The following is an 18,889-nucleotide window of genomic DNA, read 5'->3' as shown; positions in this document are numbered from 1 at the left end:
ATTAATTATACAATAAACAGTTATTGCCAACTTGAAAGTTTTTCATTAGGCTACTTGTTACATTGTAACAGAGCCTGTTGTAATCTGATAGCCTACTCTGATGTCCAAGGGAATTTTACAGGTGTACAGCTACTCACAGGTAAATATGCTGTTACCTGTGATTGTATGACTAACATGAATAGCTTCAGACTTACTGAGCCCTGACAGACCACACAACAGAGCTGCTTTGTTTCAGAGGCTGTAGACTCTACAGACCTACAGAGGACACTGTGGTGCTGTCTATATAGTGGAATCAGATCTCTCTCTCTCTCTCTCTCTCTCTCTCTCTCTCTCTCTCTCTCTCTCTCTCTCTCTCTCTCTCTCTCTGCGGTGCCTTCCAGCCTCCTTCAACCGGCTTCAGACAGTCTCGTGGCGCCTCCATCATGAACCTCCACTTTTCCTAACGGTGCTTTCTGTTAACGCGCGCGTGTGTCTGGATTAATACAAACAGCGCGTCAGTGTGGACTGTATTATAGCTACGCATCTGTCTCCGTGTCCCTGGAGCAAAATCACGATGTATCTGTAAGCGAGCCGCCCTATAGAAACCAGTGAGGGGACTCCCGGTGTTATCAGTAGGCTATAGAGGCAGCGGGGACATGGACGGTCACGGGATGGATGCGAGCCAGCTGCCCGACGAGGAGCTGCTGATGCTGGGGAAGGATGATCTGATCCGGAGGATGAGGAGGCTGGAGAGCCGCAACATGGACCTGATGCTGGAGCACGGGAACATGATGAAGGACGTGAACCGGAGGCTGCAGGTCCACCTCCACGAGATCCGGAGTCTGAAGGAGGTCAATCAGAAACTGCAGGACGACAACCAGGAGCTCCGGGAGCTGTGCTGCTTCCTGGACGACGACCGGCAGAAGGGGAAGAAGGTGTCCCGGGAGTGGCAGAGGTTCGGCCGCTACACGGCCAACGTCATGTGGAAGGACGTGGGGCTGTACCAGCAGAAGCTGAAGGAGCTGGAGGCCGGACAGGAGGCGCTGAGGACCGAGAACATGGAGCTGAAGGAGATCGTCCTCATGCTGGACGACGAGAGGAGCTTGGCCGGCTCCAGGAGCTCCATCGACAGCCAGTCCAGCAGCCTGAGCAGCAACCTGAACGGCTCGGTGTCGGTTCGAGACGTCGGGGACGGGAGCAGCACATCCAGCACCGGGAGCGTCGGTAGTCCTGACCACCATCCCCACAACAGCTTCCACAAGGCGGCCGAGGGGAAGACGGCGTGTCTGAGGAGATCCATGGACGACCTGTCCACCGAGCAGATGCAGAGAGGCGGTGAGTGGCTGACTGTCATCATGCAGATGTGGACTGTTGCCATGTTCACTTATGAGTTTGGAAAGTTTTTGAAACTGCTGGGCCTCTGGTGAAACTCTATAGTAAGACTAAAAACTTGTCTGTTTTCAATGGGTGATAATTCTGTAGGTTCAAATGTGTCATCCTCTATTTCTCATTCATGTGTGAATGCTCATGCAGTGACCATAGGTGTTTTCTCTCTTCAAGGAGATAATTATTCCTCATGAAAAAAATGTTCAAAGGGGAAATTATTAAGAGTTTGAATAGGACAAACAATTTCTAATGACATTTTCAAAAAGCAAGAAGGTTCTGGGTTTGATTCCTGGGTTTGCATGTTCTCCCTGCGCCTGCATGGGTTCTATAGGTTCCCTATTCCTCCCACAATCCAAACACATACACATTAGGCTAATTGAAGACTATAAATGGGCCAAACGTGAGTGTGTGCGGTTATTCATCTCTATATGTCAGCCCTGTGGTAGACTGGCAAAGTGCCCAGCATGTCCCCTGCCATTGCCCTATGTCAGCTGGGACTGGTTCCAGCCGCCCCTGAGACCCTATGGACACAATGGATGAATGGATTTTCTTAATGTAACTGTAGAATTTTTTTTTTCATTCATGAACACAGGCACTGTTGTGTGTGTCCTGATGCAGGAGACGAGGCACTATGCTTGGAGAGTGGATGTACAGTTTGGAACTAAGACAAGGATGAATGACCTGGGAGAAAGAGAAAGATGTCACCCTAAGGGTCAAAGAGGAAAAGAAAGAGAGCTGTTTCGTTTTTCAGTGAATGTAAGGCCATGTTCATCATGTGCTTTTTACTGGTCTTGATGCTTTTATACCGAGTCTGGAAGATGTGATTCAGGTTGTGCTGAACGTATGATGTGCAGGTTAGGACTGCAGTCAAACATTAAATGGATAGTTCAACATTTTGGTAAATTGGCCCATTGCCATAATCCCTATAGTGTTAGGAGTAGGTTTGCTACCTTGTCGGTGCAAGATATTTTTAGAACGGCAGAGCAGAGCCGTGAGCTGCTCAGAGCTACGCTATGGAGGCTAATGGGATTCAAAATGTTGAACTATCCTTTTAAGCCTGGGGCAGTTTGGATAATGTGTGCATGACTTATTTGAATTATTACAGGGAAACTAATTCTCATGGCTGCCATGGGGGGGTCATCCAATGAAAAACTCAAAAGCTTCACAATATAACAAAGGTCTTGTGCTGAGATGCAAGGAATTTTTTGTTGTGCATGTTTTGTATGCCTCCTGATTTTCATATGCATGCAATTTTATGGGGGATGCTACGGAGCCATTTTCCCACAACCATGTGCAAGATAAAATGTGTTAATGTGTTCGTCTAGGCTAGGCTAGTAGGTGAGTATCAAGTCAAGAATTTAGTTTGTAAGTCAGTAAACATACATCCTCTTGTCCAACACTTTGGTAATGCACTACATTCGCCTCAAACAGACTGAGTGACAATCCATCTGGCTCGGCTCAGCTCGGCACAGATGCCTTCTGCCTAATTAACTCAGCCTCCCACAGATGCAGTCAGATCTAATGGGGATTTAACACATCGGACGCTGTGATATCAAGCAGCATCAACAGGTCAGCTGACTCCTGTCTCTGACACATCTCAGCTGGCCTCAGCTTATGTTTCATGCAGAGATAACAAGCTTGGCGAGACTCTCGTGCTACTGGTTATCATGCTTGTTGAGCAGGTTTGGTTACCTGAAGCCAAAACCTGCTGACTGACTGACTTCTGTGAAAGTCTAAAAAAAAAATGGAACTGACTCATCATCTTACCAAGAAAAACTCTGTACCAAACACTTAATTTATCATTAAACAAACAACAAAAAACATATATATTTTTTGTTTAATGATAAATTAAGTATTAGATCAGTTTTAAACCTCTGGTAGACAACATTACTAGATTAAAGTTAAACTTTTAGGATGATGTGAGGGCATAACAACATGTAGACCAGTTGATTTAGACTTTCCCATGTGGAAATGTGTTTATGAGGTTACGGTGTGCGATGGAGACAGAGGACGTGTTGTGATGATAATGAGGCTTGTGAAGGTCTTTGTGTGTGTGCGCTGCTATGAAAAGGTTTTGAACACACTGGGAGAAGGAGGCTGTTTCTACACAGCATCCACTGTCTGCTGATGAGGGAGAACAGAGCAAAGGCTGAGTCAGTGGATCAGTTCATGCGTGTCAAACCCACAGTGGATATTAGCAGCGACTGTATTATAATACTCATAACGCGCTCTTGTGTTTTCTTAAAAGTTGAAGCTTTGGCCCTGCCCACTTGTCTGTCTGTCTCTCTCTCTCTCTCTCTCTCTCTCTCTCTCTCTCTCTCTCTCTCTCTCACACACACACACACACACACACACACACACACACACACACACACACACACACACACACACACACACACACACACACACACACACACACACACACACACAATAGATGGATGGACATGCTTTCATGCTGCTTGACAGATTTTTTACCCTTAGTGTATAGCTGCTGTGGGTTCAAGTCTGTGGATGAGAAGATCAGTGTTGTCTCATCATAAAGGGATAGTTCAAAATTTTGGCAAATTGGCCCATTGCCATAATCTCTATAGTTTTAGGAGTAGGTTCGTTGCCTTTAATTGTCGGTGCAAGCTGTTTTTAGAACGGCGGAGCAGAGCCGCGAGCTGCTCAGAGCTATGGAGGCTAATGGGATTTCTTGGTTTCCCTCATCAAATTCATCAAATACACAATCCAATAACCTCAAAACGTTCTCGCAGACAAGTTGTGGCCTGCACATTCACCACACTATGAGATAATAACAGAACATTACGAGACAGAGTTGTTTTAGAGGTAAATCCATGCAAAACCACAGATTTTTCGGCAAGCAGTCCCTGCATTTGCCTCTAAAACAACTCTGTCTCGTAATCTTCTGTTATTATAGCGTGGTGAATGTGCAATAGCTCTGAGCAGCTAGCAGCTCTGCTATGCCGTTTTAAAAATAGCTTGCACCGACAATTAAACAAACCTACTCCTAAAAAGGGATTATGGCAATTGGCCAATTTGCCAAAATGTTGAACTATCCCTTTAAGGATAGGTTTTATTTCCACAAGCTGCTCAAAAAGCAGTGAGGACAATATACTGTATATGTTTGCTTGTAGTGGGCCCTCACTGGTCTTTCATTTCCGATTCCAACTCAGTATTTTCACATAAGCTTATCTTCCGTCTTATTGGTGTTTGACAACATCTTGCAGTGAGTGCGCTGTAAGATTGCATATCATAGATAGGAGCAGTAGGCTATTTGTCTGAGGCATCATCCCTGTACTGCAGCTAAGTGGCTATCTGAAACCAGCAGGTTGGTGATTTGCAGCCGTCTTTTCTCAGCCACAGCGGGACGTTTGGTGAATGCGCTCATTGTCTGCTGACCGGAGGATTTGGACCATTCCTCAGCCGGCTTTAACGGATGTTTATTCAGATTACTTCTGTCCGTGACGCTTGTACGTTTGTTTGTATTTCAGAGTGGATTTGCAATATTCTGCAAGTAACAGTCCTGCAGGTTTCTTCTTTCACTAAGTATTCACATTTCACACACACTTGATGTGCTGCTGCTGCGATGCTGGAATGACCCTTACAGGTTCCTCATCATTAAGCATGATGCATGGTGTATTGGTCAGTGAGTGTGTGGTGGTACATGGACATCTGCCTTTATGCAATATGAGATCAATCTCTCTAAGTGTCAGAGGTTGGTTAGGTCCAGAAGAGGATGGTTGTTTAGGTTGACATAGGCACTCAGTTCTCAGCATTACACGCTTTGTTGTCATAGTGACATTCATATTCTTCCATCCATCACAGATTCCTCTAGACATGGAATTTCTCTCTCTTTATACTGTGTCACTGCACTTTTCCCTTAGCTCCTGTTGTGATTACTACAACCACAAGGTGTTGCCTGGCAACAAAACTCAGTGATGGGATGGGATCACAATAACTGATTGTAATAAGCTGCTGCACAGATTATGGGGTTGTTTTTCCTCACTGATTCTTAGACTGAAAATTAAGAATGACCTTAACTAAACCATTTGTTTAATTAGTTAACAATTTAATTGGGTGTGATTTAGAGAAGTCATAATTAATTGTCTGGTATAACAATGCTTCCAAAGTGATGAGTCACTTTATGTGTTTCCATTATGATAGAATGATGAGAAACAGTCCTCCTGAATGACATCTTTGTACACATCCCAGTATAAGAGAATGAGTGGAGCATTGAGGATGAGCCGTGGTGGCCCAGCATCACAGGAGAAAAGCCGCCTGGTCAGGAATTCCCACATTCCAGCAAACATAATGGACCGAGAGCAGTGTGGGAAAAAGGCGTGTTGAGGAAACAATAATAGTGCACTGTTTTATCCATTATCACTGGGTGAGCCCCAGGCACCTGCTGGGATGGGTATTTACATTATCCATTGATGTTTTTCACATATGTAGGCCAGGTCAGAAGTATTTGGCCTGTATCTGCTCTGAGCTGCAGCTTATTAAATCTGAATTGAAGAAACTACATTAATGTGCCAAGTATACGTTTCCTCCTAACATAGAAATGCACGTAGCCCATCACATGACATATGTTCAGAAATAACTGGAGGGATAGCCTAATTAATATTTAGCCTTCGTCTTGTGTTAGCTTTCTACTGCCATCTATGGTGTTCGGGTCAGTTTTGACCCGTGTTTTAAAACCACTGTAAAACACACTAAAACAATTATTTATCATCCCATTTGTTTCTCATCTCTTGGTTACATTGTTAGGCTTCCTTATCCATGAAAAAGTTGGTTTTGCACTTATGATTTCAGTTTGAACTCTCATTATTGTTCTTATCGTAATAACCGGGTCAAAATTGACCCGAACACCACAAATGTCAAAATTTAACCAGAGCATTTAAGAATTTTGTGGACAATTTTTTTTGTTTTATTTTGTTTAAATTGAGGTTCCTGACAAAGTCAAAAAGCCTTGATGCTATATTGTATGCATTTAAAACCTGAAAACTGTCACTGGTGACCCGAAGTGGTAAAATTCTACCATCACACCATGGCACATACAAATAGACAAAACACAAATTCATACATTTCATAATTTTCTCTGTGTGCGTGTCTCATGCTTTCTGTGTCACACAGTTTGGCAAACAGCTGTGCTTACCAGACACGCAAACAGCATGTTAGAAGTCTCATATTACAAAAGAAAGCCGAGCCTGTTCGATGTCGTGTGGTTTCACTTCAGTTTTTTACAACATATGAAATGACAATAGTGAATATAACTTGCTGCAGAATTCAACCACAGAAATGCTGGCACAGTTAGAGGGGAACTGTTCAAAACAACATGAAACACCCTCAGAGCCAGATGCTATCTATCTACCGGCCCTGCAGTAAGGATTGCTCTCATCCAGCTGTGTGCTGAAACAGGTTGAAACACCCACAGACTGTACCTACTACCTACATAACAAAGGAATATTCTTGTTTCAGTGAACCGGCTCAGGAGGAATGGGTTAACAACAGTGTAGAATATGCTGCCTGGGCTCTGACCTCATCGTTCCCCTAATAGAAAACAGCAGGGAGTGAGGGGCGGTGCTAATAACTTGGCCGCGGAAAAGAGAGTTACTGAGATATTTGCTGGTTGATTTAGTGTTGTTTACTTAATTGATTTATTGTTAATTGCGAAGTAGGCTACAGATTCCAAACCGATGAATGTCGTCTAACAATGACGATCCTCTAGATCGCAAACCAGACAACTGTTGACTGCTTTAGAAAAGAAACACCATTCAGTCCAGTTTTACAGCCCTGTGTGCTGTATTTCATCCTGTTAGAAACTGAGACAGGTCGGGTCAAAGGTCGCCTGGATTGTGGGGTCAGACCACATGGAGGTCTGTACATGTTCATTCAGCTGTAGTCTGGGCTCGTAAACATTTCTTTTGTTGTCATGGCAGCCTGAACTGATTTGATTTGCATCATATTTGCGGTCTAATCAGCTGCACTGACAGAACAGATGAGATGTCACAACACTGTTTGGGAGCTGGTGTAAACACACCCTCTGATGAAGGACAAATTCATCAGAATGTTTGTTCCCTATGTGCACATGTTATTTGTGGCACATATATTACATCTTCATTATGTACATATTCGCTTTCTGGTAACACATAGATGTTAGGGTCAGTTTGACCTGCGTCTTAAATCAGCTGTAAAACACACTAAAAACAATTTATCATCCCATTTGTTTCTCATCTCTTGGTTATGTTGTTAGGCTTCCTTATCCAAGAAAAAGTTGGTTTTGCACTTATGATTTCAGTTTTAACTCTAATTCTTGTTTTTATAGTTATAACCGACCCTAACAACACAAATGTCATAATTTTAACCAGAGCATTTTAGAATTTGGGGGAATAAAATGTTTTGCTTTATTTTGTTTAGATAGCGGTTCTTGACAAAGTCAAAAAGCCTTGATGCTATAAACAAATTTACATGGTACTTTTATCATTAAAAACCTAAAAACAGGTCACTGGCGACCCTAACACAGCAGGAAACATGCACACATGCAAAAAAGAAACACTTTTTGTCCAACTTTACAACCCTGTATGTGGAAAGTTGGAATAAAAGGGATTTAGCTGCTTTTATAAATAGTCTTCAGTCTCCAAAGGATTCAAGCTTAATTTGAGGCTGTTCAAAAAGTTTAGGAGCTGCTGATTGGACAGCATGATCCCCAGGTGGTGGAGGTGCACATGGCGATGTAGAAGGCAACAAGATTTTGCTCAGTAGACTGAGAGTTGGTGTCATGTTTGAGATTTTAAATGTCATTGATTACACCATGAATTCTATTTAATTTTCCTTTGATATCATTTTCAAATTCCTGCAGACTCATTGTACTTTGTGGTTGAACCGACCATTTGTTGTTAATTTAATCTAAAGCAGTCCAACTACCTGACTGTCATGTAATGTTGTGTCCTGTCTTTGAGCTTCAGTCTGCACTAACAGAAGCTGCAGGATGAGGTGAAGATACTGAACAACAGACTGTAAAAGTCAGATTATTGAGTGTTTCATTATAAACATCCAGTCATGTGATACTTTTCTCTTTTGGTAAAGTGGCTGTGTGTTGTTCTCATCCTAGACGGTGTGCGTGCATGTGTGTGTGTATGTGTGCTCTCTGTGCCCTGGCCATCTGTCTCTGAGCATTGTGTGCCTGACAATGGACTCTGGGGTCTTCAAAGACTTAACTATTGCAGAATGAGGACATCGCATCAACTCTGTGAACTGTCTGCGTCTCTTGTCATCCACTCACGTCCTGTTCGCGTGCAGTCGTCTCAGCCTGGTAGAAACTGAGACAGGTCAGGTCAAAGGTCGCCTGGATTGTGGGGTCAGACCACATGGAGGTCTGTACATGTTCATTCAGCTGTAGTCTGGGTCGTAAACATTTCCTTTGTCACCATGACAGCCAGAACTGATTTCATTCACATCATATTTGTGTGTTGGAAATGTGTAATCAGCTAGATAAGATGTCACAAAGCTGTTTATGACAGTTTGGAGTTGGTGTAAACATCGTGGACCAAACGTCAGCAGAATAGTTTCTCACAGAGTTGAAGATCAAAAACCCATCTGACCTACTTTTAATAGAGAAATATGACTGAATGTCATTGGCTTGCATTTTCTTATATATCAATATATATTAACAATTATATAAATATCTATATATATATATATCTATCTACACACACACACACACACACACACACACACACACACACACACACACACACACACACACACACACACACACACACACACACACACACACACACACACATGAGCTGCCAGACAAATTAATTTCCCTCTGGGGAATTAATAAATTAATTCTTATTCTTATTCGAATTATTTGTTACATATTATCATCCCACAGCATGTCAGTATGATGATAATGAGATTTTCTTAATATAAACATAGAAACTAACTATAATTTCAATCAGAAATACTATCTATATCCCTCTTCCACTTATAATTATCTTGATCTCTCCCTCTCTCACTCCATACCGTGGAATCAGCTGACTTCAGGTGTTTGGCAAACAGGAAGCAATTTGTTTCTTGTCACACGTTATCTGTTCTTCTCTCTCCTGCCGTCATTTCAGTGCATCTGCTGAAAACAGCATGAGTTCATATTTCCCTTCGTTGCATTGCGTTATCGGTAATCTGACATTTTACACCAGTCATCATCCTTTCCCTGAAGTCTTTAATCCTAGCGCTGCAGGAGGCTGCATCTACTTCCTCAGTTTGGAGGTTGATGGGTCGGTGCATTCGTCTGCTCTACGCAGCAACATCAGCAACTCACCTCATTCTAGGCTGAGCATCACTCCGGCGCCAGGCCTCTTCTCAGCTCTATAACTTGATAGTGGAGAAAATAAGTATTTCATCCCCTACTGATTTTGTAAGTTTGCTCCCCCACAAAGAAATGGTCTATAGTTTTTAGGGTAAGTTTATTTTAACAGAAAGACACAGAAATAAATAGCTAAACTTAGATAACACATAAAGGTTTAAATTAATTTACGTTTGATCAAATAGGCTACTTATTTTCCCCAATGAATTTCATTTAAAGGTGTTAGCTACAAGGTTAATTCCTCCCGGCCAGTACGTGTCGCACTCACACTCGCCCACTCTCGGTCCAACCTTCAATTAGCCTGTAGGGGCCTAATAGGGAGCGGCTAGTAGCTAAAGCTAAGTTAACGCTAACCGTATTTAACAAGCAGCAGCTCCGGGGTTGACAGCGGACTGGAAACACATCTGAATCATTTCACACTAACTCACCTGCAGACGACCGTTATTTAGCATTAGCATTAGCACGTTGCCATTCTCCCCACAGAGCTGTCACGATCCAGCACCCCATGAGCTCTGCCTCATGTGACATCAATGTACCTTGTGGAATAGCTTCCACACGGAATTAAATGTGCTAGACTATATAAATAAAGTTTGCTTGCTTGCTTGCTACTAATGCTGTTGGCGAAGAGATAATTTCATGCTGACGTTGCCAATTTAACCAGATGTAAATATTTATATATTTTGGACCTGTCAACATTTATAAAACAATTATTCCTACTATTAAAAAAACCCTGTAAATTTAATACTTTTATTCTGGACCCCTCTAGAAGTTCTGTGGATGTATTATTTTTGAAAAATTAATCGTTTTGATGAAAAAGTTGTAGCTATGACCTTTAAGTTCCAAAGGGAATGGGGGTGCATCCCCGCTCCACTTCCTGGATTGTGGATTACTTGACTAGGTGACCACAGTTTGTCAGGCTGGGTAACTCAGAGACAGTGATGAGCAGCACTGGAGCTCCACAGGAGGCTGTTCTGACTCCATTCCTGTTCACTTTGTACATGAGTACAAAGATACTCACACAACACAGCTATCATGGTTTGTATCAGGAACAGGCAGGAAGTGGAGCAGAGGTTGATCGATAGTGGATTTTTAAAGGCCCACATAATGATATCTGGGAGCAGGGAAAAAACGATAGCCAATTAATTGGCCAATACGAAAAAGCTCATTATCGAGCAGTTCAGCAGGCAAGTGTTAATTGTGTTGCTCTGTTTAAATCTAAATTATCTCAGGTGTCTTCTGTGTGGAGATCTGGTGCAGTCGTTGTTGTATTTTATTGTGTTTTTATTCAGTCACCACACAGAATACAGTCAGTAGGACTATAAACAGAAGAAAAAAATATTATATTAATAATAATTTACACATTCTCATATAAACATAATGGTGTGAGCAGTGACTGAAAAGGCAGAAGCAAATGCTTGTATATGCCCCTCCTACATTTTCTTCTTACAAGCGACATCAGTTTGATGATGTAGCCGAACTGTGCGACCACCAACCGCCCTCTCCACTTCTGATCTCACTGCACTGCAGCACTGTGAGCACCAGGAGATCCTTAGAGGAAACACAAAAATGTAGAAACCTGCACTCAGCTCAAACTGATCTCAGGACTGCTGTGCTCTGGTCTAATCTCACCTCTTCACCCCCTGCAAGGATTTTTATTGAGCCACATATTTCGCTATCCCCCACACAGACAACTTCTGAGACTTTAATATTCACATACGCGGCAGAGGAGACTGTGGAGCCGGAACAACTGAATGAATGAACAAACAAAACTAAAGCGTTAACAATTCCACTCACAGGCATCTTTTACAGAGTCAGCCATGTGTAAGGAAAGCGCCGGTATTGAAGGAAAGAGGATCTGCTCTGAGCACAGCTATTTTTAGAACGGCGGAGCAGAGCCGTGAGCTGCTCAGAGCTATGCTACGGAGGCTAATGGGATTTCTTGGTTTCCCTCATCAAACTCATCAAAAACACAATCTAACAACTCCAAAACGCTCTCGTGGACAAGTTGTGACCTGCACATTCACCATGCTATGAGATAATAACGGAACGTTACGAGACAGAGTTGTTTTCGAGGTAAATTCATGAAAAACCGCTGATGCGCAAGCAGTCTCTGCATTTACCATCAACTCTGACTCTCACATCGTGGTGAATGTGCAGGTCACAACTTGTCCACGAGAGCGTTTTGGAGTTGTTGGATTGTGTATTTGAAGAAATCCCATTAGCCTCCATAGCATAGCTCTGAGCAGCTCGCGGCTCTGCTCCGCCGTTCTAAAAATAGCTTGCACTGACAAATAAAGGTAAAACTATAGGGATTATGGCAATGAGCCAATTTGCCAAAATGTTGAACAATCCCTTTAATACCTCAGTTCGACAGTGACCACTCAACACTGCTGCAAATATATTCAGTAAGAAGCTGACCCCAGGTGACTAGCACATGTGTGTGTGTGTGTGTGTGTGTGTGTGTGTGTGTGTGTGTGTGTGTGTGTGTGTGTGTGTGTGTGTGTGTGTGTGTGTGTGTGTGTGTGTGTGTGTGTGTGTGTGTGTGTGTGTGTGTGTGTCTGCTATGTCCCGACGCTGACCCAGTTAATTGAATTAAGTTCAATGGAAACAGATGATGTCAGGTTAGTTTGCCTCAGGCTGCAGTGTTAGTGTTGTCCCCTGCTGCTCTACGTAACCATGTCAACATCAGCCACTTCACTTCACAACTTTGATTCATTTTATGTTGTAGTGACTAATTCTCCAGCACCATCATCATCTCCAAATGTCCTTTTGAGAACATAACATGCCTCTCTTTGGACATGCAGATGTCTGGTGCCGCATTTATGCACCATCCTAATCAGCTGCAGCACTGAGTCTGCTGCTGCGTCCTGCTTTGTCTCTTTATAAAATTCAGTGTTTCAGCTATGAAAGACCCTGACTGATCAAATTACACCACTGGTCAGTCAAATACCATGTGAGTGATGAAGTCAGAGGACTGGTCTCCCCAGTTACCAAATGTCCCCAATTTGACCATAGATCTTTAAACCCATACACACTCACTTCCATACACTATAAGGCCATTTACTGAGACAGAGAAAACTGTTTTTTCTTTGTCCTCTTGTGTCCAGCTTGCCATCGTCTTCGATGCTGACAAAATTTCATTTTGACGTCTCATCTGGTTTTGTGTGATTTGGACAACTGGTAAGTGGCTGAAGTAGACTGAATACCTCTGTAGACGGAGGGACACAGAGGGACCAGAGACGGACAGACAGAGGCTGAGCTGGTCTCCCGTGCTGACTGACTGTAATTCAAGCATTTTGTCAGCACTGTCCTGTGTGTGTGTGTTTGTGTGTGCTCTGTAGTGTCTTTGACCACAGTGCTCTTAAATTATCTCCAGTAGAAGTATAGAATCACAGCTGTCCTCTTGTTAGCCAGGTAAGAAACCTTACAAACTTAAACACATGCTAGAGAACACCAACTAATGTCTCCACTGTCCATCTGTCTGTCTCATTGCTGGAAATGAATTGCCCTTCCTGATAAATAAAATAAATTAAAATAAATAAAATTGTCTGAATCTGAATGCGAATCCTCTTTGGAGCTCTAATAGACTCAGCTCAGTGAGAAAAGTGGTGGCACTGAGCCTCTCCTCTGATTGGCTGATTTTTTTGGGAGGGATTTGTTGTTGGAAATTGAATAGATCTGCTTTATAATCAAATATGTCTACCTTTACACTATATGAAACCTTTTAAACTAATAGCAGTCTGTCTGTTGGTGTCGGTGTAGTGTCCAGCATGTCCACAGCTCAAGCTGACATCTATGGTTGAGTTATGAAAGCAGCTCATACACACAAACACAAACACATGGGTTTGGGAATCAGTGTACAGTATTACAGTGTAGTATTAGGATTAGTCGGCTTACCTAGAATCTGTTTGGGAAAACCAACAATGGGTGGCTCAGCAAGCATCATGGAGACTTAGCTGCTAAACTTGTGGAAAAACGTGGCGTTTGAGGCCCCACGAAGAGATGCTGGCAGCACTGGAACATGCACACTGTGACACTGTGGACGTCAGGCTGCTGCTCTAGAATACGGCTCCATGTGAAGCCAAGACGGAAACAAAATGTTTTGAGATACTTTCCCTAATATTAAACCCTTTGGCTTTAGTGGTATTAACATCTGCCCAATTCAAGATGTTGTCAAATAAGACGTTTTCTTCTGTGTCCTTTCTTGTCCAGATGCATCCGCCAACTACATCAGACAGCTGGAGAACAAGCTGAGGATGCTGGAGAATGAGAACAACCAGCTCCTGTCCCAGGTAACTGGACACTGCCATCCCTTTATGTTCTATAAACTACTTCATTGTGTTTTATTGGTTCTTGCTGCAGGCCCCTAACACATTGACACAGTATTGCAGTGTGGTTTTATTGATACAAAAAGAGTTATAATTAGGTTATTAATTTGGTTGTTAACATTAATATATATACATAATTGGCCCATTGCCATAAACCCTATAGTTTCAGGAGTAGGTGTGTTACCTTTAATTGTCGGTGCAAGCTAATTTTTGAATGGCGGAGCAGAGCCGCGAGTTGCTCAGAGCTACGCTACGGAGGCTAATGGGATTTCTTGGTTTCCCTCATCAAACTCATCAAATACACAATCCAACAACTCCAAAACGCTCTGGTGGACAAGTTGTGACCTGCACATTCACCACGCTATGAGATAATAACGGAACGTTACGAGACAGAGTTATTTTCGAGGCAAATGCAGAGACTGCTTGCCAAAAAACTGACCCTGATGGGAACGCGCATCAGCAGTTTTGCATGAATTTACCTTGAAAACAACTCTGTCTCGTAACGTTCTGTTATTATCTCATAGCGTCGTAGATGTTAGGTTAGGTTAGTTTATTGGTCTCCACCAGGGAGAAATTTGTCGTGGAGACAGGGAACATGTTGCATACATAAAAACACATACAGTACAAAAAGAACATCAAGTTAAAAGACTGGTGGAGTAAACAGACCACTGGACAATCCTGCACATGCAGCAAGCCGACGTGAACGTCATTCACATGCATCCACACCGCTACTCTAACTGTAATCATAAATATACATTCATATCAGCATCACATAACCTCAAACATACATTAATCCATTCACTCACATACAGTATGTCCATAGTTTGACTCATAATACATTCATTTCCATATACACATAGCCTATGTTCGTATACATATACAGAAACATCACAATAATTTCCTGCTGTTGAGAAGCTTGGTTGATACAGGCACAAAGGAATGTTTGTATCGATTGTGCCTGCACAAAGGAAGCCTATATCTCTTTCCAGAGTTCAGGAGAGTATATTCACTATTCAGCACGAGAACTATCTGTTAAAATGGCATTTGCCTGTCTGATCGTCGCCTGCTCAAAAAGGTCCTGTGGATTTAGGGGGGGTGTTATTCCCATAATCTTGCCAGCAGTTTTGACAAGGCTTGAGATTTCAGCTCTAGATTTAACAGTTAGGTTACCAGCTGGTGATACCATAGCGGAGTATTGACTCAATTGCTGGTCAATGATGTGCAGGTCAAAATTTGTCCACAAGAGCGTTTTGGAGTTTTTGGAGGGAAACCAAGAAATCCCATTAGCCCCGGTAGCGTAGCTCTGAGCAGCTTGCCACTCTGCTCCATCGTTCTAAAAACAGCTTGCACCGACAACTGAAGGTAACGAACCTACTCCTAAAACTATAGGGATTATGGCAATGGGCCAATTTGCCAAAATGTTGAACTATCCCTTTAAAGCAGGCTCACTATTTGGTAAGACGGTGTTGATGCTTATATTAATACTAATTAGTTTCTCCCATTAACAACTGGTAAAAGGAGACTTATTGTAACTCATTAATAAACAGTGATGTGATTTACACTGTACAAGACAAGGCCTGATCAGACCAGAATACATTCCTTATAGCCTTTTGCTTTTCTGAGTGACAGCAGTCAGTACATGTCCCAGCTACAATTACAAGACTCTTTTTATATGAACAGCGGATGTGAGTGTTGAGGTGTATTCGAGTCATCTCTTAAAAAGCCTGTTCTGTGGAAGATGCAGTAAAAATCTGTTAAAAAATAGCCATGAACAGGTTATGGGTTGTCAGGTGACACAGGCACTGCACTGCTGATGATGCAGCAGACATCCTGTCTGGTCACCTGATCGATCCTCTCCTGTCTTACTGCAAATGCAGCAGGTCGGCTGCACCTCATGTCGCCATGGGAACACGGTACCATCCTCGCCTCCTCTTCCTGTCTTCTGGAGTCATTTTTCTGTTGTCCGTGCTGCAGAGCATCGTCTCTGTCGTCCTCTCCTCTGTCTCTGGTGATAACAGTGACTGTGATGCCTCCTGTCTCTCCAGGCTGCTGATCACACCTCCAGCGGTGACCCCTCCCCTACAGGCCTCTACATCCCCCTGGGGCAGAAACCAGAGGCTGCAATCCACACACTCAAGGTAGACCACCAATGGAACTAATGGAATATACTGAAGCTAATTAGAAGATCTGTAATGGTACCGATATGACCAAAGCCAATACTTTGAACATTCTGTCTGTCTATCAATGGTAATACATTTATACAGCGCTTTTCTAGTCTCACAAAAGTACAGTTAATCAATTGCTCTATGAGCCACATTTACCTGTTCACACATATTCATACAGCCTTATATACTTATTTATCTATGTAACTGTCTTACATATTGACACATTGATTATACAGTAAAAGTAATCCACAGAGTTAAAAATGCTTAATGTAATGACAGCACTGTGATGGAATTAAGGAGGTAAGCGGGAAGCGGGGTTTTTCCTGTGGCTATGCTACATCTTTACCTTAAAGGTATAGTTCAACATTTTGGCAAATTGGCCCATTGCCATAATCCCTATAGTTTTAGGAGTAGGTTTGTTACCTTTAATTGTCGGTGCAAGCTATTTTTAGAACGCCTGAGCTAATGGGATTTCTTGGTTTCCCTCATCAAACGCATCAAATACACAATCCAACAACTCCAAAACGCTCTCATGGACAAGTTGTGACCTGCACATCCACCACGCTATGAGATAATAACGGAACGTTACGAGATGGAGTTGTTTTCGAGGCAAATGCAGAGACTGCTTGCTGCTCTTGACGGGAACGCGCATCAGTGGTTTTGCATGAATTTACCTCGAAAACAACTCCGGAGAGCTCCAGCCCAATTTAATCTCTGTGTATTATATAACGTTATCCACCGCTCCATGGATTGATATTTCACCAGCTTCGTTAAAAACAAATGCACATGGCCGAGAGGAGGGTTAGAAAAACAGCAGGAGCGACCAGACGTGCATATTTACTTACTAGTGTATTGTATTTTATAAATTGTTGTCACAGCTGTCAGATTAATGAATGTAGTGCTTTAGTATCAAGTTACATATAAGACAAACCTTTTACTGAGCACCCTCCCCCTCTGCTCCACCTGTGTGTGTGTGTGTGTGTGTGTGTGTGTGTGTGTGTGTGTGTGTGTGTGTGTGTGTGTGTGTGTGTGTGTGTGTGTGTGTGTGTGTGTGTGTGTAGGTGCTGGAGGTCCATGAGAAGTTGACCAGGCAGAGCTCACAGGAGTATGATGATGGCCTCAGTGAAAAGGAGAAGGCCATTGTCAGAGAGATGTGTAATGTGTGTTTAAATATGTTTTTTTTTAAGCTTGTGATTGTGCACAGCCTTGTTAATGTGAAGGTGCTCATACTCAGTCACATAATTATAAAACCAACACCAGAATGTTCTATCCTTCCAGCCTTGTTGCCAGGTTGTGGTAGATGGTCACAATCTCTCATTTCTGAGTTACACCACTGACTAATGACCAGGGTCTTTTTTACAGATCATTATTATGTCATAGTGAATTTGACCTTTGACCTTTTGGATATTAAAATGTCATTTTATCTTCATAGACTATAGAGTTGAATTGTCATAGTTGGATTTTTCTCATTTGCTTTGGCTAAGTTCTCAAAAAGTGTTTTGAAAACCTGAAGCTCAAATCTCTGCGCATTTTGGTGCATGTTTGCAAAAAAGACTGACTACAATGCATTACAAATCTGCGGAAAATATTACTTGTCTATGTCCGACTGAAACTGTCAAACTCAGTTGCATCTACAGTTCACAGAGAATATTAAAAATGAGCCAAAACCACTGATAAAAACTGTCTCATCAGTTCACTGAGTCCAAGTCAGTTTGTGTCAGATCTAATAAAATGACTGCTGGGCAGTCCAGATATTTTGCATTTGTGACTTTGAACTTTGACCTTTGACAACCAAAAATCTAACCTGCACATTCTTTAGTCAAAGTTCACATTTGTTTCAAATCTGAAGAAGTTTCCTCAGGGAGTTACTGTGATATGTTCACAAGACAGACAACCTGAAAACCTCCATCATAACCTAATACCATGACTGACAATGATTTAACATGACTGTTAATGACCAATGACCATGTCTGATAATGATACAACATAACGGTGTTGCTTCTCCCTCTCAGGTGGTCTGGAGGAAGCTGGGTGATGCTGCTGGCTCCAAGCCGTCCATCAGACAGCAGCTCTCAGGAAACCAGTTCAAAGGACACTCTTAGTTGTCAAACGCCAGATGAAGCCACCAATAGTTCCAGCAAACAGACAATCCCAGTTTGGACTGGAAGTTTTTTTTTTTAGCCCAGTGTTTTCTCTTAGCGGCTGATGAATTAAAGCCTCCTCAGTCTGAACTAAACTAATCAATGTAGCCTACATCAGCACCGCAGCTTAAGGCAGGTCTGCACTGTTATGGTGTTGGAGGGTGGTGACCATGCATCCATCCAGAGAGTCTGTCTGAGCCTCCGGAAGAAAAAGAAGGCCATGTATTCAAACGCTTCATGACTTCTCTGCTTTGATTGAACAATCCCTGGACATTATTGGATGTGACTCACTGTACTGATGGTGTTGAAACTGAAAGTCTTCACAGGACTGATGTCTCACCAACGCCAGGAAGCACCTGTCACAAACTTTACATATTCATGCGTCTGTCGAAAGACAACTGTCTCATGTAAGTTCTCTTATCTGAACAGAAATAAACAGAAGTCAAGGTTATTGTGGCGACACTGAGAGGCCAGCCACATATAGCCATATATACTCTCTCTATATAAATATATATATAT

At 42.5% G+C, this 18,889-nt stretch overlaps 1 protein-coding gene across 1 annotated transcript; it reads left to right on the top strand.

The window, feature by feature from the left end:
* Positions 1 to 635: 635 nt before the first annotated feature.
* On the top strand, positions 636 to 18,331 carry ccdc85ca (coiled-coil domain containing 85C, a; the record flags this gene model as incomplete). Its single annotated transcript, XM_083997618.1, has 5 exons — positions 636 to 1,314; positions 13,949 to 14,028; positions 16,110 to 16,202; positions 17,291 to 17,389; positions 18,242 to 18,331. 5 exons carry the CDS (start codon positions 636 to 638, stop codon positions 18,329 to 18,331), a joined length of 1,041 nt encoding a protein of 346 aa, XP_083853744.1.
* Between the last annotated feature and the right edge of the window lie 558 nt (positions 18,332 to 18,889).

Source organism: Trachurus trachurus (genome assembly GCF_905171665.1).
Source record: "Trachurus trachurus genome assembly, chromosome: 22".
NCBI lineage: Eukaryota > Metazoa > Chordata > Actinopteri > Carangiformes > Carangidae > Trachurus > Trachurus trachurus.
The sequence above is the reverse complement of the archived record's forward strand: the minus strand, read 5'-3'. Positions and strand labels throughout refer to the sequence as shown.